Source organism: Sorex fumeus, unplaced genomic scaffold (assembly GCF_029834395.1).
Source record: "Sorex fumeus unplaced genomic scaffold, SorFum_2.1 ptg000122l, whole genome shotgun sequence".
Classification (NCBI taxonomy): domain Eukaryota; kingdom Metazoa; phylum Chordata; class Mammalia; order Eulipotyphla; family Soricidae; genus Sorex; species Sorex fumeus.
The window spans coordinates 55,445,775-55,468,745 of record NW_026606179.1 but is presented as its reverse complement, the minus strand read 5'-3'; the positions used below and the strand labels follow the sequence as shown (position 1 = coordinate 55,468,745).

General features: G+C 54.3%; 1 protein-coding gene across 1 annotated transcript; it reads right to left on the bottom strand.

The window, feature by feature from the left end:
- Positions 1-8,397: 8,397 nt before the first annotated feature.
- Positions 8,398-17,198, bottom strand: GABARAPL2 (GABA type A receptor associated protein like 2). The gene is made up of 4 exons (XM_056136708.1): positions 17,041-17,198; positions 16,783-16,838; positions 15,379-15,551; positions 8,398-8,981 (listed from the first exon to the last, which is right to left on the bottom strand). The coding sequence occupies exons 1-4, from the start codon at positions 17,072-17,074 to the stop codon at positions 8,891-8,893; spliced, it is 354 nt and encodes a 117-aa protein (XP_055992683.1). The 5' UTR covers positions 17,075-17,198; the 3' UTR covers positions 8,398-8,890.
- Between the last annotated feature and the right edge of the window lie 5,773 nt (positions 17,199-22,971).

Below are 22,971 nucleotides of genomic sequence, written 5' to 3'. Positions count from 1 at the left end.
TTCCTTGTGAGGAAACTGCACAGTGCGCTCTCGGACCCTGTACAATGCCTACTAGCTGTCACTTCTCATTTTGCCTCCCCCCCCCCCCCCGCCCTCCGCCAAAGTGATAAGCTACTTTCTGTCTCACAGATCCATCTGTTCCAAACCTTCCATAGGAATGGAATCCTCGAGAATTTGGTGTTTTGTGGCTGACTTCTTTCCTTTAATGTCTTCAAGAGTCAGGCAGTGTGGCATGGCCCGCACTTGCAGTTCCACGGCGGTTTTAGGACTTGTTTGCCCCAGGCATCACTGACGGACGTTGAGGTCAGCGGTTGTCCCTGTCTTTTCAGCTCTTGGGAACAAACTACTTTGAACATTTGTGCACAAGTCTGAGTGAGAACACAAGCCCTCTTTCCTCCATAAATTGCAGAATTAAGACTCGTTCCTCCTAACCAGCTCCTGGTCTCTTGTTTTGTTTCACAGTAGCAGGACCACACCCCTAGCCTCGCATGTGCAAAGCATGGGCCACATCCCGAGCCCCTAACAGCCCTGATTTTTTTTTTGTTTTCAAAATAAATCCTTTGAGGGGCCAGAGCGATAGTGCAATGAGTAGGACATTTGCCTTGCACGTGGCCAGTCTGAGTTCAATCCCATATGTTCCCTGAGCACCGCCAGGAGTGATTCCTGAGCATCTCTGGGTAAGGCCCAGAACACTTCTCCAAAAAACAGAAAGTGAAAGAAATCTGTCTGTTTTGCCAGGTACTCGCTCAGCATAGAAACCCAGAAACCACTAACGGGGTCACAGGGGCAAAGAGGAAGGTTGGGCCCAGCAGTGGAAGGAAACTTCTCACTGGATACTCTTTAGATTTTATTATATTAGAATCTTTAAGACACGTTAATACAGTGCCTGTTTAAAAATTTTCTTAGAAATGAAAAAAAAAAGTAATGGAGAAATATTTTCCTATTTCAACTATAGAAATAGGGCTGGGGAGAGCATGGTGGGCCGAGAACCAGCTTTGCATGCTGCAGACCTGAGTTCCAGTCCCAGTACCACTTGGGGGGCCCACCACGCACTGCCATGAGTGACCTCTGAGCATGGAGCCAGGAGTAGCCCTGACACACACATACAGAACTAGAGGAGCCCCAGGAAATACCCCAGCGACACTGCAGGGACGAGAGCATGTCTGACCTCAGGGGCCACCGCCGGCCTTACACTGCCCCAGACTCACAGCCACGTGTCCACTCCTTCATCTTCACAAGTGACTGTTCCGAGACTGCGTGATTTCCCTTTTTCTGAAAGGCCGACTTCAGTCGTTTGGTGTTTGTTCCGTGCGCGGTTTCTGGGGTGACGTGCCTGGTGAGCCGTGGGGTGCCAAGCGTGAGCTCAGCGTCTGGGGCAGCGAGGCCGCCTGCTTCTGCGGGAGGGGACGCTGCCAGCTGGGCGCATCCTGCTGCGGCGTGGCCGTGGCGGGGGCAGGAGGGGGGGTTTGGACAGGGGACGTGGCCTCCACCTGGACCTGGCAGCAGCTTCTGGCTCTGAGACAATGTTCCGCGCCGGCCCTGCCAAAGTTCTCCGGCTCCCCGGCCGAGAGCAGACGCTGCGGGCGGTATTTATTACCTCGAGCCGCTGGCCGCTGTGCATGGTGGGGGCGACACGGGGCTGTTTAAAGGCGTCGCGAGACAACAGGAGGGAACCTGCTAGCAAGTAGAGGTTCAGTGTGCACTTCACGGGCCCCTGCAGTTCTCTTTGGAGGAGGGAGAGTGGGGTTGGGGGGGGGGTGGGGGAGTAGGACTGGGAGGCCACACCCCAGCAGTGCTCAGGGGCTCTTCCTGGCTACTCAGGAGTGACCCCGGGGGGTGCTCAGGGGACCAGATGTGGTGCTGGGTGGTCACCTGCAAGGCCAGTGGCCTCCCGTCTGTGCTGCCTCTCCAGGCAGTTCTGTCCAGGGAGACCAGGGGCCATCCTGGGGGAGAGCAAGCCGCAGACGGTACCGGTCAGGTGTGTTTTGGAGAGAACGGGCTGGTACCTGGGGTAAAGATGAGGAAGAAAGGCTGGGCGGACAGGGTCGCGGGGGCCTTGCAGGTGACGCGATGTTGTGGTCTGTTCCACAGTGCCTGCGGCCCACCCTGGGTCTCCGGCAGGAAGAGCCTATGCTCTGGCCGCTGAGAAATGTTTTGTTCTTACACGGGTAGATATTTATTAAGCTCTACCCTTCAGGTCTATGCATTTTGTTTGTCATTACCCCTCAGTTGTTTTTTTTTTCTTTTTGGGTCACACCCAGCAATGCACAGGGGTTGCTCCTGGCTCTGCACTCAGGAATTACCCCTGGCAGTGCTCGGGACCATATGGGATGCTGGGAATCGAACCCGGGTCGGCCGCGTGCAAGGCAAACGCCCTACCCGCTGTGCTATCACTCCAGCTGCACCCCTCAGTTTTAAAAATGTTTTTAAAAATCACCATGTCCCGGTGGAGCAATACTCCTGAGCACTGACAGGAGTAATTCCTGAGTGCAGAGCCAGGAGTAACCCCAGGTGTGACCCCCCCCCAAAAAAAAACACCATATCCTTGGGGGCCAGAGAGATGGTATGGAAGATAGGCCACTTACCTTGCAAGTGGCTGCCCTGGGTTTGATCCCTGGCAAACCAAAAGTTCCCTGAGCACTGCCAGGAATGAGCTCTGAGCACTGCTGAGTGTAGTCCCCCCGGCCCCCCGCAAAAAAAAAAAAAAATTGTTTTAATTTTTAATCACATGTGCTTAGTAATTACTTGGTAGAGTTGAATCGGCTCTGGTCTAGACATTTAAGTGATTATGTTCTAGTACCAACTCGGCCATTTCCTAGTAAATGTGGGGGAAATTCCCTCTGCTTTCCAACCTGTCGCCTGGGCCACAAAACGTGGTTCCAATTAGGAGGCTCCGTGTAAGTTTTCGATCTCCAGGTAGGATTTCTCATAATTCTTAATTGGGCACAGAAGGCACAGAGAGACTTTCTCCAGGAAACCAGGCTTTGGGGGTGGGTAGGCGGTGGCTGGCCCCCTGGGCTCTGAACAGGGGGGCCAGGCTTCTTGTCCCTCATTCCGATGAGCCAGCGAGGTTAGAAACCAGCTTTGGGGGTGAATACGCAGGTTCTGCACCCTCCCGGCCTGGGGACGTGGCCTGATGGGAGAAGCAGAGGCAAGAGTCCAGGGGCCCGCCTGCTGGGTTCCAGACATCGTCCCCGAGCCCGGGCTGGGCTCCAGGCAGAGAGAACTGCACAATGGAAACTGTGATGGCTGTTAGCTCAGCAGCCAGGAGAGTGAAAAGCGCCTCGAATCCTGTGCCAGGGGAGCCGGGTGGTGGGCCCCTGGCCCCTGACCACAGCGCCCCTGCTCCCCTATCTTGCCACAGTCCACAGCAAGGCCTGCCCGCACCACCTCTCCGGGACACCCCGGGAATAGCACCGTGGCAGCCCCAGTTTGCCCCGCCAGAGGCTCCCTCAGCCGTGCTCTGCCCGCTCGCTCCCCGCCCCACCCAGCCTGCCGTGGAAAGCAGGAGACTGAGCTCCTTCCTCCCTTCTTAGAGCTCACATCTGCCGTGTTCCCTGCCAGGCCCCCGCGCCCAGTGCTCGCGCATCAGCTGGAGGCCAGGGTTGCAGTGCTCGCCTCGTTTCCCAGAACTCACACTTGGTCGTTGTGGCACTGGGCTGTGCTGCCCGGGACCCAGCAGGCAGTGCCACCAGGAGGGGCTTGGGCCGTGGAACACTCCAGCTCTGGCCTGCAGGAGGGAAGCCCTAACACGGAGCCATCTCGGGCCGCCTGGCTCCTCGTTCTCACCAAGCTAAGGTGCTCCGGCTCTGCTCAGAGGCTCTTGGCTCTCAGGGGACTGGCCTGCCCCTGCTGTGCCCCGGAGCATGGCCAGGCCTTGGTGCACAGCCTGGTACAGGAGAGGAGCTGGCCCGGGACCCCCTGACTGCTCGGGAGCTGGTCCGACGACTCAGGGGGCGCTCATGTCTTTTCAAATGAATGCTGCTGTTCTTTGGATGCGTGCTGGGCAGTACGTGAGCTCCGGCAGGATCTGAATAAGTCTCCAGACTGTCTTCCCTGAGGCTGCCCCAGCGACACGCCCTCCATGTTCCCAGCAGCTCCACGCCAACGCTGCCTGTTTTGGGGTCTGTTCGATGCTGCTCTCTCGGTCTGAGATGCCCTCACTATCGCCCTGCTTTGCATTTTTCTGTTAAGTAGTTATGATGAAGACCTTTTGATATTGCTTCTGCTTCATCTTGTGTGTGTGTGTGTGTGTGTGTGTGTGTGTGTGTGTGTGTGTGCTTTTTGGGTGACACCTGGCAATGCACAGGGGTTACTCCTGGCTCTGCACTCAGGAATTACTCCTGGTGGTGCTCCGGGAACCATTATGGGATGCTGGGAATCGAACCCAGGTCAGCCGCGTGCAAGGCAAATGCTCCAGCCCCGCTTCTGCTTCATCCTCTGTGCTCTTTGGAGGAGTGTGTGTCCATCCCTCTGTCCAACACACAGAAGTATGTGTTCAATCCCGGGCACCGCATATGATCCCCTGAGTTTGCCAGGAGTGATCCCTGAGCACAGAGCTCCAGCCAAGAAACTACATTTTAAAAGCCAGATTGCCAATCTATTTTTATTGCTATTACAAATAAAGCTTTTTTTTTCTTCAATTATCTTTACAGGTAATAGCTATTTTCTCCTCTGTTCCAGTAATACTTTCTGTTCCAGCACTTACTACATTGCTTTGTTATTATTTGATTATGTGCTGACTTGTTTATCACATACCGTAAGCTCCCAGAGGAAGGACTAATGCTTTATTCAGACGATTTGTGCCCCAGTCTCCAGCAGTGTGAAGCCACTGCTAATAGGGTGGTTTGACGACGGTCTCTCTTCTTATATCTCAAGTTTGGGGGTTGGAAGATAGAAGAGCGGGTAAGCCGACTCCAGTTGCTCAAAATCGCACATGGTCCCGCAAACACTGCCCGGCGTGGCTCCCAGATATATAAATAAATCTCAAATTTGGTGTCTTCTGCCACTCGGCAGCAGTGTGGTTGTGGGACTTACATTGTATTTTTTCTTCTTCTTGGGTCACACCCGGCAATGCACAGGGTTTACTCCTGGCTCATGCACTCAGGAATTACTCCTGGCAGTGCGTGGGGGACCATATGGGATGCTGGGAATCGAACCCGGGTTGGCCACGTGCAAGGCAAATGCCTTTCCCGCTGTGCTATTGCTCCAGCCCCTACATTGTCTTAAAAGGTGTTATCTTTTTGAGATTATTTGTAGCTTTGGGGGGATTTTTTCTCAAGGGGTCACACCGAGCTATGCTAAGGTGTTACTCCTGGTGGTGCTCTGGAGACCAGGTGGGATGCTGGGGATCAAATCTGGGTTGCCACATGCAAGGCAAATGTCCTACCCACTGCACTATTGCTCTGGTCCCTAGATTAACTGTGATATGTAAATTAGCTAGGATCCAGGTTTTGAGGGGTATTATTTGGTTTGTTGGTTGGTTTTCGGTTATTGGACCACACCCAATGGTACTCAGGGCTTACTCCTGGCTCTGTGCTCAGGGATCACTCCTAGTGGCCAGTCGTGCCAGGGATCAAACTCAGATCTCCTCGTGCAAGGCAAGCATCCTACAGCTCTGGCCCCTGTTTAGCGTTTTTATAACACTTCTCTTTTGTTTTGGTTTTTTGGGCCACCACCAGCTATGCTCAGGGCTTAGTCTGGTTCTGTGCTCAGGGGTCACTCCTGGTGGGCTGAGGGGACTATATGGGCTGCTGGGATTGAACTTGAGTCAGCCGCATGCAAGGCTCTGAGATCACTTAACCTTCTTCCCTCTACTTCTCTAGTGCATCTGTGGGCATGTGGCTGTGAAGCAAACAGGAGTGTCTTTGAAGAGCTAACCGACTTCATGTGTATATGCCCTGTTCTGTTCTCCTGGCTGACAAGGGATTCACCAGCCATTGCCATCAGTCTGGGCCCCAGATAGGACGGAAACTGTCTGATGATTCCAGAGAGGCCAGCGTCCTCCCAGAGACATCCAGCTGTGTGCTGTGAAATGCTCTTCTCTCACTGAACTTGCTAAGGCTGGTGGAGCTTTCTGTATTTTCTCATAGCTCTAGGAAAACTACCTTGGGGGCCTGGAGAGAGTACAGCAGGTCGGGGCACTTGGCTTGCCTGCAGCTGACCGAAGTTCGACCCCAAGCACCTTATATGGTCCCCTGAGTCTTCCAGGAGTGACCGCTGAGCACAAAGCCAGAAAGGAATAAATCCTGACCACCACAGGATGTGACTGGAAAACGAGGAAGAAAAAGAAAGCTGCTTCAGAAGGCAGCCAGCACAGGGAGAGATGAGGGGACAGTGGGGAGAGCCACGCCAGGCCGGGGGGTGCCCGCCGTGGCCAGCACGGTGCTGCGTGCACAGGCGTGGTACCCGCCCTGCATCTCACTCATCCGGAAGTCAGTGTAAACTCGCTTCCAGTTGGAAACTGACACAGATTAGTGGGGCTTCCTCAAAGGCGTTTGCCTCCTGGGTGCCCCACGTAAGGGTCTCAGGAGGGTGTGACAGGCCCCTGCACACATGGACACTGGCATCCCCCCAGCACAGACACTGCACTGAGGGTCTGATCGTCACAGCGCGGAAGCGCGCCCAGAGCTGCGCAAGGTGGGCTTTGCCACCACTGGGCCTGGAGCTGTCTCAGCTGGAAGGGGACCGCGACAGAGGGGAGCTCTGGCTCTTGCGAGGCCTTCCTGTTCTGACCGGAGCCTTTTCCCTCTGGAAGCGGCTCCTTTGCCGAGGGGCTCCCCCTTCTCTAGGCGGTGCTTCATCTTCTGCATCTCCAAAGAGCTCGGTATTTGGTCCCAACGGGGTCTGGCCTTCTGCTTCTGGGCTAGTGACTAGGAGACTTGTTTTTAACTTAAAGGCCCATGATTTACAATTCTTAATCTCTCCCTCGCTCTCTCTCCCCCCTCCCCCCAACACACACACACACACACACACACACACACACATATGCTAGCAACAAAACAAAGAGGTGGTCTTGAGTCAGGTTGGGGTGGGGGATGGGGGAATCAAAAAGATGCTGCCAACAATAACAAAAAGTCAACTTTTCATCACAGTTAGGAAGCTAACACAGGATGGGATGATTAATTTGGTGACAAAAAAGCTCAAGGTCTTGGTTGCTTCCCAGTAGAGTTTGACAGTGATTTAACTACTTGTTCCCTGGTGGCTGGGTTATCCCTTCTTTATGATGTCACATCTGCATGGGGCTCTGGCCTCCAACACAGAAAGTAAAAAGTTTTTAGGTTGTTTTTAGGCCACACTCAGTGATGCTCAGGAATCTCTCCTGGTGGTGCTCAGGGGACATAGGGAATGTCAAGCTCAAACCTGGGTCAGCCATGAGCAAGGCAAGCATCCTACCTAGCATTTCTCCAGCTCGTTGATTTAGGAAATTAAACATTTTCTCTTAGAGGCATTGTCCTGGCAAGCCTAGACATATATGTGACTTTGTCTATTTTTGTTTGGGGAGGGCCACACCCTGCAGTGCTCAAGTTTACTCCTGTTTCTGCACTCAGGGGTCGTTCCAGGAGGAGCTGAGGGACTATCTGTGGAGCCCAGGGTTGAACCCATGTCAGCTGCATGCACGGCAAGCACCCTACTTGCTGTTCTGTCACTCTGACCCCCATGATTTATGAGAAATCATGGAACTAGTGGGTCTGGAAAATTTTTCTTTTGTTTTACAAAGGGATTGAAGAGCACCTCCCTGTATGGAGGTGGTTTATCACGACACACCGTGTAACAGTGAAAGACTGCAAATAATACAGGTACCTCTGACAGGGAACTAGGTAAGTGATAAAGAGAGAGCGACAGTGTAATACTGCTTGACAGAAAAATAGATGAAGACTCTCAGAACCTCTGGAAAGGGCACCAAGACAGCCTGTATGGTCCCGAGAGATGGCAATGTATGTATCTGTTTTCTTCTGTATGTATGTATGTGTTTCCTTCTGTATAAGAAAAAGTATAATAGCCCGGAGTAGCTTCTTGGTGGAAGCCTTGCCGTGTATATGGAAACCTTGGGTTCCATCCCCAGCACAAGAAAAACAAAAATAAGGGCACGTGTTCATATCTAATTGTACTTCCAAAGAGAAACTGAAGCAGTGAAAGTTATTTTTCCCACCAGGCACAGGGTGAGGGGAGCAAGAAGGCCATGGTGAGATCAGAATTTCTCAGTGTCTCCCTTATTTTGGTCCTGGTACCGGATGTTGTGGATCTACTAACCACTTTAAAAATCCCTCCTGATAGAAACTCTTTTCCCAGTCCGCAAACCCCCCACTCCCAACCCCTTCTGGCATCAGCAGATGTAGGACCTGCTTCTGGCACCCACCCAAACAAGGGCGAATAACGGACACAGTGACACTGTGATGCCTTTATAAGAGGAAATTTTATTGTTAATTATTTAATAGTTTCAGAAGAGGAACATATTATTTCAGTCCAACATGATTGGCAGTTGGCAAAATCTAGTGAAGCAAGTATTCTGATTGCGAAGGATTTAATTTGGATGCTTTTAATACTTAGCCACCTAACACTTCAAACATAATCCAGAGCTAGTGTCAGTGTCTCTCCCTTTAACTTGAACAACCCACCTATCTCACTTCGAATGGAAACATCTTCATGGCCCCCAGAGGAACGTGTTCCCGGCAGAGGGTAGCCATGAGGACAGCCTGAAAAGAAAACTCGAAATAAAACTGTGTGATAATTTACTACTCTAAGGAAACAAAACCTTCCGATAATATATTAAAGAACTAAATCCAGTTACAAACGCACTACCATGTCTGTCTGGGAGGTCCTGGCGGGAACGGAAAGCGGCCGGCTATGTACAAGGGACACGAGCGGGGGGCGCGGCCCAACACGGCCCTCAGAAGCCGAAGGTGTTCTCTCCGCTGTAGGCCACATACAAGAATCCGTCCTCGTCTTTCTCCTTCTCGTACAGCTGTCCCATCGTTAGGCTGGAGGGAGAAACACAAACACCTGAGTTGGGGGCTCGCGGACCCAGCCCGCCTTTCCAGGCAGCGGGCGGGGAAGGGCAGTCGGCTGCCCGCGATCTCTTGCTGTGCGGCAGCGAAGGAACTGCAGCCGGATGGGAGTGAGACGGAGCCATGCTCCATTCTTCTGCCAAGGACTCAGCACTGGCCTCCCCTTAGCCTTCCAGCCCAGGCCTCTGCCGGGGCCGCCCTCTCCCGGAGTGCGCTCAGCCTCCTGCTTCTGGAACGTCTCCTGGTACCCTGCACAACCAGGGTGAGGAGGAAACAAGCTCCACTGTTGTCTCTGTGTGAGCGGAGGGCCCAGGAAGGAGAACCCAGGCGCGCTCCTCCTTCAGGCGGTCGCAGCCCAGGGAGTGTCTGGGCTCATCTGGGGGAAGCCGCCCCGCAGGACGCTGTGGGGCTCGGGAGGGGACGTGTTTCCTCACATGAACACAGAAAGCTCTGGCTCTGCGTGGGGGATCCAGAGAGGCCCAGCCCCACCCTCCTAGGAACCTTCCAGAAATAGCTGCTGTCAAACTAAACGTGTGGGTGGGAGAGCACTGCCACACCGACTGGCAGGCTCTGCCGCGAGACCGAGTTGAACCAGCTCCAGGGGAGCCTAGTAACACCCAGGAATAGGGTGTGCGCGGCCACGCAGGCCGTCAGGAACCGGATGTGCACGGGCCACGCGGGCTGTCGGGGAACCAGGTGTGTGTGCGGGCCAGGTGGCCTTCGAGAAACCGGAGACAAACCAGCTGTAGGGAGTGCGGCTACGGCAGCAAGACTGCGACTTGGAAGCCCCCGTAAGACTGTGTCAGACTGCGGGGGGGCCAACAGGGGCCAGGTCACGGCGGAGACCCCAAGTGCTGCTCTGGCCCACCCGCTGTGCGGCCTCCCGGGAACAGGAGCGCGGCCAGGGCCCTAAAGGGGTGTGTGCTCTGCTCGTCTGCGCGCTGTGAAGCAACAACCTGCGGCGGAGGACACTGGCCTTAAGACGCCCGCGGCCAGCACGGGGCAGGGCAGGCCGCTCCCGGAGCACTGCCCCCAGAGGGCCATGGCTCAGCACTCAGATGCCGCTTAACTGAGCTGGGATGCGCTGAGGGTAAAACATACACAAGAGTCAAAGAAAGAGAGTATTTGAAGAGTGAAATACCTCGACTTGATTACACACGGACACTTCACACATACCGGGTGAGTACAATCTAGTACAATCAACCTGACCTCTTTCTCTTTTGTTCACCATGAGGCGACAAGGAAATGTCAGATCACTCTTGCAGCACAGATGCCATTGGGTGGCAGTGAGCAGAGAGGGGACCCCGGGCTCCAGAGAGCCTGCAGAACTGGGACACCACTCCAGCCGGCCCTCCTCCCTCCGAGTAAGGCCGTCTCACGTCCGACCCAGACTCAAGTCCCTTGGTTTTGTGTCACACCCAGTGCTGCTCGGGACAGAAACCTGGGCTCCTACGTACAGTCCCCCTGCCCCCCTCAGCCTGTGTTACCACGGCTAAGACTGACAGTGGGGGACAGCTCAGAGCACGCGCTTCTCATGGACAAGGCCCCGGCTTTGACCCCTGGCACCAAAAAAAAGCTGATTCCAAGAGGAGCGGGCTGAGACATGGTCCCCAGACAGGAGGTTCTGGTCTTTTTGGAGGAGACCCACTTGCCAGGGCCTCTCTCCACCCCTACGGATACACAGACCAAATGTCTACACTCAGGCTTCCGTCGTCTAATTTAAGACCCCAACCATGACAGCCAGCTGGGCTCGGTGCTGCTGTAGGTGACTCAGGAACTGACCGTCCTGTGAGACGGGCACCATCCTCTGACACTCACACACAGGAAGCGGCCACACCCGGGCAAGGTCATCCACGCGAACTCACTCGGCCACTTTGCTATGGGTCCCCAGGCAGCCTGCACGGCGCGGCTGCTGTGACTGGCGGTGAGGGTGGGCCAGCCCGAGGCGTGACCTTCCTCACAGGTTCCTCGGGAGAGTGGCAGTGCCAGCCGCTCCCCTCCAAGTGGCCAGGTCCTGTCACCGACAGCTGAGTAACGGTCTCGCTGGCGGCCGCGCCGTGTCCTTACACCCAGGGGATCCTTTTGAAAAGGAACTTGGAAACAGATACTGCTCACTGCTGGGAGCTACAAGCACCTCAGCAGCCTGCGAGAGAACCCTGATTTGGAGGCATCCCTGGGTGCTATGAGAGAGACAGAGAGAAGGGGGGAGGAAATGGGGGAGAGAGAGGGAGGAAGAGACAGAGGGAAGGAGGAAGAGAGACATGGAATAACCTGGCCTGGAGTCAGAGCTGGCCACAGACCGTTTCGACATTTCTTGAAAGTTGCATGAGGAGGACAGTCAGGCGACGTGCAGGGAGGCAGGCGCGGCCAGTCATAGGCGGTGAGCGCAGAAGGCCCGTGTCCCTTAGGCCCGGCTCCTCAGCCACTGAGGAGAGCGCCAGTGCCGAGCCATCTGAGTCACGGCAGGGGTCGCAGACGGCCCCCTGATGTCCCACAGGGGACCTGCGCTCAGGCTGCTGCCCAGACCCAGGTGCCACTGCGCCCCACGCTTGTGGCGTGGTACAGAAGGAAACGGAGGATGCCAAAGGCTTGGTTGCGGGCCAGGAGCTGTTCACGCTGGGCCAGCTGTCCCTTGGGGCCAGCCCACCGAGGATGCAGCGGGGTCCCGGCGCACCAGGGGAAATGAACCGCAACTACCCCCAAAATGCATGGGCATGGTTTTCTGTCGTTTCTGTTGTTCCGGTGGTGCTGGGGGCCACTCCCTGCTTGAAGCTTGGGGATTGTTCCTAGCAGTGCTCGGGGGACCATGTCATCCTGGGGACCGGACCAGGTCGCCTACATGCAAAGCATGTGCTCTCAGCTCGCTGAAGCACCTCTCCAGGCCCGCCCCCCAAACTCTCAGTTCCCCATTCAGATCCAGACAAAACCACATCTCCAGCGAAAAAAAAACCGCCAATGGGAAAGATGCCTCTGAGAGGAGCTGGAGCTAGGAGCTGCCATGCGCCTAGGGGAAGCAACAGTCAGAGGGCACAAGGCGACCAGCGTGGACAGCTCCTGGCCCGCAACCAAGACTGACCGCACATGCCCCGCCCCCTCTGCCCAGAGCCCGCGTGCTTTCCCGACAAGGGTCACCGCTGCACAGATGGGGGACGGTCTGGAGGCCACGGCCAGTGCTGTAGCTCCCGAAAGTCACACCTCAAAGTCACCAGACCCTGAAGGCCTCCGGGAATCTAAAGCCATCGCTGGATGTTCCCTTATCAAACTTCTTTCTGCTACAATTAGACACTATTCTACAGCTGAACGAAATCTGGTCTTCAAGAGACCAGAAATGGTCCCATGGTTTCCTCATACCCAGAAATAAGAAAAAAGCATCTAAATAGCACAGGTGGTTCCCTACGTAACATTCCAAGTTAAGCATCTTGAGATATTTAAAAACGCACTCACGTTTCTATTTTAAACAGGATTATCAAGACTGTCTTCTAAACAAAAGACTGCCAAATCAGTGCTACCCCCAGGCCTGAGTCCCCTCTAAAGCCCCAGCAGAGAGGGCGCCCCCACTCTCAAGGCCTGTCAGCACCCAGGGAGTTAGTTTCCCTTTCGTTTTTGGCCAAATTGTTAATGCAGGTGCTGACAGAGAATTTAACTTCCCAATGCTAAATCAAAAAAGGCAATTAAGAGCTTCTGCCCACCTCCTCTTTAAGTTTCAGAAGTAAAACAGAAAGCTGCCTCTATTTCTAGAATTAATCTTTGACACCAATCATGACACTGGACTGACCAGATGATCACTCCACACCCTGGGCGGAAGTTCAGCCAGAGGCCAGGGTGAGTGACTGAGGGGCTGGTGCAGTTCCTGGTCTCAGCAGATCTGACTGCCACCACAGGGGGAGCCCTGCAGGCCGCGTCTGTCTCTGACCTCAGGTTTTGCTCCCCGAAGACTGGGGAGACCTCAGCCTTGGGAAGAGTGGGGCAGACCCCAGGCAGCTGGATTAGCATAGGCATAAACCCAAGGGACTCACTAGACTTGTTGCAGACCAAGTATGGCTTTTTTTTTCCCCATTTGAATTTTTCTGCCACACCTAGCACGGTGGTGCTGGAACTACTCCAGCCTCAGTGCTCAGGGTCACTCCAGGCAGTGCTCGGGGGAACTGTGCAGTGCAAATCCAGGCTTCCCTCATACAATGAAGGCGCCCAGCTGTGCAGCACTCAGGCTCCCAGAAATTTGATTTTAAGAATAACTCCCCCAGGGGCTGGAGCGATAGCATAGCAGGTAGGGCGTTTGCCTTGCATGCAGCCAACCCGGGTTCGAATCCCAGAATCCCATATGGCTCCCTGAACACCGACAGGAGTAATTCCTGAGTACAGAGCCAGGAGTAACCCCTGCGCATCTCCAGGTGTGACCCAAAAAGCAAAAAGAAAAAACTCCCCCAACCCACTCCCACCTCCCCTACTACAGGGTGCTGCATTAAGTACGGGGCCCAAAGACAGAACCTGGGCCAACTGCGGGCGGGCCGGGCCCAGGGGCCTGAGCCTCTTCTCCGAGCCCGGCCGCTCTGCACCTCACGCCTGACTCTGGAGAAGCAAATGGGCCCTGAAGAGAAAATGGCCCTGGAGCAGCGCTTGCTGCCCTGAGAATCACTTTTCATTTCCAGTTCTATTTATAGCTCAGGAATAATGGGAGGGGGGTTGCCAAAACCTGCAGCCGTTTTAGCCGCTGGATGAGCCGTTAGAGCGTCTCCAGAGTCGCCTTCCACTTCCTGCAGACACCAGCGGAGGAAGGAAGCCCGCACAACGCCACAGGTCCCGGTACCCACTTCCTCCCCCCGCACCTGGGCGGAAACGCAGTGACCACAGATGCCCAGGCCCACCTCCACTGCGGGCAGGGTCACTCTGGCAACACCACCACCACTGGGCCTACCGGTACCAGTAAACCTGGGGGCAGCCGAGGCAAAACCCAGCCTGAGCGAAGAACTTCCTCTCTTCTCCTCCTACCTCTCACCACTGAAAGAAGAAGTAGCGGAGCCTGGGACGGGAAACCGGGGCACAGAGCCTGAGCATCTACCGTTTGTAGCAAAATAACGCAGGCCTCTTCTGCTGCTTTCAAGGATTTTCAAAAACACAGCGTGACCACAGTGAGCGCGTCTCAAGCAGCAGCAGTGAGGGGCTGAGAATACCAAGTGAGGCCTGGCTTGTGGCTAACGGGGGTCTAATCCCCAGCACAGCATCTGGTCCCCGGAGCCCTGCCAGGAGTGATCCTGGAGTGATCCTCAGAGCAGGAGTAAGATCTGAGCACAGCTGGGTGTGGCCCAGAAAGCTAAAACAAAAGCAAACAGACAGGAGGCTTGGCACTGAGAAGTGCTGCTTTTGCGATGGAACCAATGAAACTTGGTCTGGGTGACACCAATGACAGGAACTCACACTCGGGGGAAGGGCCGCCTTTGGCACAAGGCCTAGAAGTCCTCAATCAATAACGGGAAAGGGCTGACTAGGAATTCAGATGGAGCCAGTCCATTCTCCTCTGCACAGGGGACTAAAGCTGGGCTGTCTCCCACACAGAAGGGAATTGCAAAGCCCCTCCGAGAAGCGGGACCCGAGTCATCCCAAAGATTGCTCCCAGGCAGCACAGCTAGACCACAATGCTGGCTGCTGGGCCCTTCAGACCCAGGGGTGACGAGGGAAGAGGCGAGCCTGCAAAGCAACTTCAGTGCCCATTACTGGATAAAACTGAGTCCGTTTTATCAGACTCAAGGATCAGGCAGCCCGGACGCTCACGGTGACCTGGGTGTGACTGAGATTGGAGAGAGCGGACGAACAGAGAGTACCTACAGGAGCTGCACAGAGAATGACAGGACCCAGCCCACCAGCAGGAAATCACTTTTTTGGCTTTAGTTGTACTGATGGCTTATGCTCAGTCTTCAGCTATTTTAAAGAATTCTCAGGAATCTAAGGTTAGATTTCTTCTGCATTTCATTATACTCAAGAAATAAGAAGTTCACACTTTCAAGCTGGAGCGAGAGCACAGCGGGTAGGGCGTTTGCCTTGCACAAGGTCGACCCAGGTTTGATTCCCAGCATCCCATGTGGTCCCAGAGCACCGCCAGGAGTAATTCCTGAGTGCATGAACCAGGAGTAACTGCTGTGCATCGCCAGATGTGACCCAAAAAGAAAACAACAACAACAACAAAAGTTCACGCTTTGTCCTGTTTTCTTAACTCAAATTAACTCCCACATACAGACCGTTCTTCCTTTCCTGGAGCTCCTGACAGCAGCAAATTCAAAAGCCTTACTCAGGACCACAGAGCATTTTCAGACCTCCAAAGCACTGAATTCTGTGAGCAGCCAAGCGGATGGGCACGACCAGCACTACCTCTCACCTGGACTGTGGGACCGTCTTATCCACAAACAGGAAGATGGCCTTTTCCGACGGAAGCTGGATCCTTTTCCTGATGATCCACATGAACTGAGCCACAGTGATGTCAGATGGGACCAGATACTTCCGCTTGTCAATGTCCACAATCTGAGAGCCTGACACCTTCTCCACAATCACCTGGGGAAGCAAAGGGAGGTCAGAACTGAACATCGACTGTGAGGCTCAGGCCTCAAACTGTCCGAGACCAGATTCAGCTGGGGGGGGGGGGTGGGGGGAACAACACGACACATGTCCTGGCTCAGGAAACCACACTACAGAGTAGCACTGCATAACCAGGGGAATGACATAGGCCCCCTCCTACCCCCCAAGGCACCCCAGGGAATTTCAAGGGTGCCCCAGGTGAAAACACGTAAATGGTGGCCACAGAATGAAACCAGGGGGCAAATGGATCCACAGGAAGGAAAACAAGGCTGGAAAAGGACCATGATCGGGAGAAGGTTGAGGAAAAGTGCTCCACCAATATAAATGCGTTACGGAGAAGCGGTAAGTGCCTTTTTGTGGTCAGCGATTCTATTTCTCATCCCTGATCTCAGCCCTTCTTATGAAGCTTCCCACCATGCTGTCCCGGCCGCCTCAAGAAGACATGAGGAGGTTCCCTCTCCACCCTGTAACCCCAGAACCCCAGCACAGCTCTGCCTTCACTCTGCAGGGGGAACTAAGGTCTCCAGGAACCGGGGCGACCAGAATTACAACCCAACTGGGGGGTTATCAGCACTCCCGGGCCAGAACCAGACCACCCCTTTGGCCTGTTGCTTTTCCCTGAACTAGGTCTCCAATCTGTCCCTCTTGCTCGGTCCCCAGAGCAATCATGCACAAGCCAAGAGCCGTAACAACAGGACTGGATGTCCTCTAAAAATCAATGGCCAGAAAGCATCTCCCCTGCCCGGGGAGGCGGACACAGCCCGACTCATTACCACCGAGCAGGGGGAAGGCCCGGAAGGGGTGGCGGGTGCGGGAAGAGAGGCGAGAGGCGGAGGCTCCAAGTTCAAGACCAACGTCCTGAAGCTCCGGAGCCACTTCCAGGCGCCCGGCGACGGTCTCCCGGCCCCCCTGCTCCCCCAAGTGACACTGTCGCCCGTCCTAGAACATCGTCCTTACATAATTGGCCAGGGAGCCCCGACCGACCGCGGCTGGCCTAGATCGGCGGATTCAGCACTGGGGCCGCCTGAACAGCACCCGCCCGACCCCCGGGGGGGCTCCCCCTCGAACCCGGGGCCGTGCGGCCGCCGCCGACCCCCTGGGCTGCCGCGGGCGGGCCCGCGGGGACCCCCCCGCCCCGGGTTCCCGACCGGAGGCGGCGGGGGAGGGGGGCAGGGCGGCGAGGGGGCGGGGAAGTCCCGACACTCACCGGAACCCGGTCGGGGTACTTGGCTCGGATCTTGGCCGACTCCACGCATCTGTGTTCTAAGGAGAGACGCACAACACGCGCGGCTGACGGCCCGGCCCGCGCCCCCCGCGCGCCCCCCGCCCCGGGCCCCGGCCTGGGCCTCGCCGGGGCGGGGGGGCCCCCCCGAGTCGCGCCGACCGCGGCCCCGCCCGGCCCGGCCCGAGTGGGGGAGGGGACCCCCGCCGGCGCCCCGCGGCCGCCCCCGGGCCCGCCGCTCACCCAGCGAGTGGTCCTCCTTGAACATCCACTTCATGGCGGCGGCGGGGAAGGACGCAGCCGGCCCGGGGAGCCGCGGAGCTCAGCGCACCGACCACAACAACAACGGCGGCGGCGGCGGCGGCGGCGACGGGGACTACGCGGCGGGCGGGACTTCCGGCGCCGGCGCCTAGCAACGGGCGGGGGCGGGGCTTCCGGCGCCGGCCGGCCGGCCGGCGGGGGCGGGACCCGACGCGGAAGAGCCCCGCGGGGTTGCCCAGGTGCGGGCCCCGCTGGCTGCAGGGGGGCGGCGAGGAGAGACTTTCGGCGGGGTGAGGGGGGTCAAGACGGGAGGTGGCCGGGAGGGCAAGGGCCCCGCTGCTCGAGTAGGCCGTGCAGCTATCGCATCTCGGAGAGCCGGACGGCAGAGAGCAGCCCACCCTGGGCCTGAGTTTATAAACAGACCCCGTGTCCTCCTTGATTCACCAAGTTATTTTTTTATTTATTTGCTTTTTTGGGGGATCACACCCGGCAATGCTCAGGGGTTACTCCTGGCTCTGCACTCAGGAGTTCCTCCTGGGGGTGCTCGGGGGACCATATAGGATGCTGGGTATGGTTGCTCATGCAAAGCAAACGCCCTCCCCACTTTGCCCTCTTCCCCAGCCCCTTGATTCCCGAGTAAACAGCCAAGGAGAAGCAGCCCCAGTGAGCCGGCGGGGGAGTAGCCACGCTCTGCTGGCGAAGACACCCTGGTCCTTAGGGGCAGGGGCTCAGCAGGGAGCACCCGCACCCCACACCCGCCCGGATGGGCTGCGTGCGTGGGTGGGTGTGTGTCACCTGCCAGGGCCCCTGTCCTGACATTCCCAGCGATGTCATTGCTGTCTTCCCAGCAGGCGGCAGGGCAGTGTGCTCCGGGTCATCCTCTGTTTACGAGCAGGTGACTGTGTGACAAGAATGTGGGCTCACGGGGCACATGATCCGCCACGTGCCCTGGATGCGGCTGTCCTGGCGGGTTTTCAACGTCGCCTTTCATCATTTCCTCCCATTGAAATTCCTGAAGCATGTTGTGGATTCTAGTTTCACTCTGGAAGTATCTTTGTTATTTTCAACTTGTGGGTCTCTGGGCAGCCAGGTGTTTTTTTGTTTTTTGTTTGTCTTTTTGTTTTTGTCCCTGTGGTACCGGGGATCAAATTCGGGGTCTCAGACCAATGAGGCGTGCACTCTCATGAGCTAAACCCGGGGAGCCCTGCTTGCTTGTTTGTAAGGGAGAAAAGACTTTGAATTTCCCACTTAGATGTTATTGTTGCCAATGGTGTTCTGGATATTAGGGAGAAACACGGAGCGGGAGCCGGCAGCTTTGCTCTAGTGGGAGAAGTCAACTATGTCAGGTGCCCTTTAGAAAAATGAAGCAGGGCTGGTGACTAAGTGATGGTGGGACAGAATGCTAATTAGGTGAAGTGTTTGGCTTATTCTGGGAACAGGAAGGAGCCTGGGTAGCTAGCTAGCTAGCTAGAGCAGACTAGAGAAGGGGCAGCGGAGAGTGTCAGGAGGTGAGATCAAAGGGATCTAGCACAAAACAGTTTGGAGCTTTGAGTTCTACTTGATGAGCTGCCTTTGTTTGTTTTTGGTTTTTAGACCACACCCAGCAGAGCTCAGGGACTGCTCCAGGCCCCGGTGCTCTGGGTTTGCATTCGGCAGTTCTAGGGTAGAGTGTGTGTGATATGCGGTGGTGGGGATTGCCCCCAGAGACATCCCACATGCTCATCCTGTTGAGTTCTCTCCAGTGGAAGAACTTGGAATTTTACAAAGAATGAGAAGTCAATGGAGGGATTTGGTGGAGGGGTGGGGTGTGTATAAGCCAGTAGAAGGTCTTAAACCAAGATGGTACCTGGGAAGGAAGTGGGAAGCAGCTGTAATTCTGGATATATTTTGAAGGTAATTGACCAAAGTTGCAGAGAGAGTGTATGTAAAGTATAAGTCCCAAGTTAAAGTCAAGGATTTTAGGGGCTGGAAAGATAGCACAGTGGGTAGGGCGTTTGCCTTGCACACAGCCGACCCGGGTTCGATTCCCAGCATCCCATATGGTCCCCTGAGCACCGCCAGGAGTAACCCCTGTGCATCGCTGGGTGTGACCCAAAATGCAAAATAAATAAATAAAGTCAAGGATTTTAAATGTATTGCCATTTCCTGAAATAGTTTGAGGGTGGGCTGTGAGAATCAAGAGTTTGATTTTAGGAGCCGGAGCGATAGTACAGAGGGCAGGGTATTTGCCTTGCATGTGTCAACCTGGGTTCAATTCTCACCTTCCCATACAGTCCCCCGAGCAACCACCATGAGGAATTCCTGAGTCCAGAGCCAGGAGTAATCCTTGAGCATCGCTGGGTGTGGCACAAAACTCCAGGGTCGTGGTGGCGGTGGGGGTTGATTTTGAAGGAGAAAAAAAGGGGGGGAGTGCCTACCATAAAGGCAGACCCAGGAGGTGGGAGGGAAACTGGGAATATTGGTAGAGAGAAGGGAATACTGGTGAAGGGACTGGTGTTGGAACATTTTACACCTGGATGATTGAGGCTCAATCATGAATAACTTTGTAACTTGGTAATTCATGGCAATTCAATAATGCTTTTTAAAAAGTTTGCTTTTGGTGGCTAGAGAGATAGTACAGTGGGTAAAGTGATTAATTTTTTTTTGCTTTTTGGGTCACACCCAGTGATGCACAGGGGTTACTCCTGGTTCATGCACTAAGGAATTACTCCTGGCGGTGCTTGGGGGACCATATGGGATGCTGGGAATAGAACCCGGGTCGGGCTGCGTGCAAGGCAAATGCCCTACCCGCTGTGCTATCACTCCAGCCCTGTAAAGTGATTAATTTTTATATGGCAGACCAAGATTTGATTGCCAACACCCCATATGTTCCCCTGAGCCCTAAAGAAGTGATCCCTGAGCACACGGCCCAGAGTAAGCCCTAGCACCTCTGGGTGTTCCCTCTCCCCACATGGAAACAAAACAAAGCAAAAAATTATAGTTCGATTTTGGATGTATTAAATATGAGATATCCAAGAGACACATACAAGGGAAGATGTAAAGTAAATGACCTATGCATCTCAAATGCAGGAAAGAAATATTTCAAGCTCTTGAATCATATGAGATCAACTAGAGAGTGAAAAATAAAAAGACCCATTTTTCAAATGGATTTTCATTTTGTCTTTTGTGTTTGGACACATTCATTGGTTCTCAGAAGTTGCTCCCCGCCTTGCTCAGGGGACCCTGACCCAGGATTGTGCTCTAGCTCATGGAATTATCACTGTGAACCTCCAAATAGGTTTAAAACCTGAAAAATGAAGATGATTGGTCATTATCTGATAGTCAGAAACTGTTCAGGACACCGACTTCCCTTTACAGAGTTGGTCATCGTGTCCTGGAGCAAGCCAGTCCTGAAAACAGCTCATTGCCCGTAGAACAGTTTTTAATACACCCCTCGAGGGAAGAGGCAGCCTTCTGGCTGTCATCTGAAGCTCTCAAAGGTATCCGGTGTCTGTCTTTTGTCATACCCTGCTTTTTCTTTGCTTTGGGCCACACCCAGCTATGCAATTTGTGACTCTGCATTCAGGTATCCTTCCTGGTGGTGCTTGGGGGACTATATGGGATCAAACCATGATCAGCCACATGCAAGGCAAGTGCCCTATCTACTGTACTATTGATGTCGGTGGGCCCCACGGGTGACTTATGTGAAGCAGGGAGGAGAAAGACGGTCACTTTCTCCCCAACTGCTTCTGCCACCCAGGACCCAGGGTTACTGAGTTCTTGTCTCGCCTCACAAAAAGGAATTTCAGGAGTAGACAAGCAGTGAAATAAATAGATTTTACTTGGAGGGTTTTTAAGGTGTGGATGGGGAGAGAGAGAGAGAGAGAGTAGAACGCACTCAAGAGAGAACACGAGCTTTTGCGAGGGCGGAGAGAGCCCCTACACACATCCTAGCATTAGACACAAAAGCATGGAAATACACATCTCAAGAGGGGAGATGCGGGCAACACGTACTCGGGCACCATGTGCTTGGCCATGTGGGCCCAAGCAGCACACAGGCTTGGGCAGCATCGGCATGCCTTTCCTTTGTTCATTATGGTTTTATAGGGTTTCTCCAACATGCCCCCATGGGGGGGCTTCTTCCCAGGTAAAAGTCCCGTTGCTAAGGAGGTTACCAAGGAGGTTGGGAGAGGTGATGGTGATTCTTTGGGCTGAATCACTAAAGTTATTCAGATTGAGGAAGAGGTCCGAGGGAATTCGAGGAATTTCCTTCATGGAGAGGGGTCCAGTCTCCTCAGGGTCCGCTGCTCAAGGTCTTATCCATATCCACAAAGTGAATCAGCCTTGGAATTTTCTTTCCAGAACTTTTGCTGGCCTATTTCATTGTCCAGGGCCTTTCCCTATCTACCTGCCTACATCACTAGCTCTCCAACCGAAGTTAATTCCCAATTTCCTTTTTGTTTTTTTGTTTTCAGCCATACCCAGTGTAGCTCAGTGCTTATTACTCCTGCCTGGCTTTGCACCCCATATGGGTGCCAGAAATTGAACCCAGCGTGACCGAGTACAAAGCAAGTCTCTTACCAGGCCCTCGTTACCTGCTTCTTGATGTCTTTCTCTAGTTCACCATTAGTTCTTTTTTTTTAATTTTTTTTGGGGGGGTCATACCCAGCCGATGCTCAGGGGTTACTCCTGGCTCTGCACTCAGGAATCACTCCTGGCAGTGCTTGGGGGACCATATGGGATGCTGGGAATTTAACAAGGGTCGGCCACGTGAAAGGCAAACGCCCTATCCGCTGTGCTATTGCTCCAGCCCCTAGTTCACCATTATTTCTTCCTTTTTTCTGGGGGTGGGGATGTGTTTAGCCACATCCAACAGTACTCAGAGCTTACTCCTGGATCTGTGCTCAGGAATGACTCCTGGCATTGTTCAGGCCATATGCGGTACAAAGGACCAAACTGTCACCGGAAACTAGATGACAGGTATTAGTCTCTGCAGTGAGAGCCGTGGAGAGGCCCTGGGTTTGCACAGGCTCATGGAAACGTGGCTACTAGCATGAGATTCAAAGATGCTGAGAAACGAAAGTTTATTGGGAGTAAAGACAGGAAGGACATCAGAGGAAGTACCGTAGAACAATTGTCATCTCGGAGTCTTCTTTTTTTTTTTTTTTTTCCTTTTTGGGTCACACCTGGCAATGCACAGTCGTTACTCCTGGCTCATGCACTCGGGAATTACTACTGGCGTTGCTTAGGGGACCATATGTGATGCTGGGAATCGAACCCGGGTTGGCCACATGCAAGGCAAACGCCCTACCTGCTGTGCTATCACTCCAGCCCTGTAGGAGTCTTCTAGATTCTCTTCATAACAGTACCAGTTTGGATCACTGCTCTGGGACTGCTGGTGCTGTTTATTAGTTACCACCTGAGTTAGGGCATCCCAACATCTCAAGATGTCATTTTATTTTTTTCTGTCATTTTATTTTTAACTTTGATTTACTGGACTGGAGCAATAGCACAGCGGGTAGGGCGTTTGCATGCTGCTGACCCGGGTTCAATTCCCAGCATCCCATATGGTTCCCTGAGCACTTCCAGGAGTAATTCCTGAGTGCATGAGCAAGGAATAAACCCTGTGCATAGCCGGGTGTAACCCCCCAAAACAACTTTGATTTATTGAATATGGAGGACCATAGAGGGTGCCAGGAATCGAACCCAGGTCGTCCACATGCAAGGCAAGTGCACTACCTATAGTACTATGACTCCAACCCGTTCTGTTATTTTATTGGTCTGCAGTGCTACCCTGGGCATGATTCACATAGTTTAAGGGTGCCCTTGGGAAGGTGCAGGCTGTGTAGCTCAGAGGCCTTGGGGGCTATTGATACTTTCTTTGCCCAGAAGGGCTATTCGCATGTTCTGGCTGAGATTCTTGCCGCTGCCTGG

Bases quoted from the DNA above. Each gene is read 5' to 3' on its own strand.
- GABARAPL2 (XM_056136708.1), bottom strand. From the start codon at position 17,074: ATGAAGTGGATGTTCAAGGAGGACCACTCGCTGG. The intron at 16,839-17,040 runs GTGAGCGGCGGG...GTCTCTCCTTAG, and splicing joins CAAGGAGGACCACTCGCTGG to AACACAGATGCGTGGAGTCG. The intron at 8,982-15,378 runs GTGAGAGGTAGT...TTCTCCCTCCAG, and splicing joins AAGACGGTCCCACAGTCCAG to CCTAACGATGGGACAGCTGT.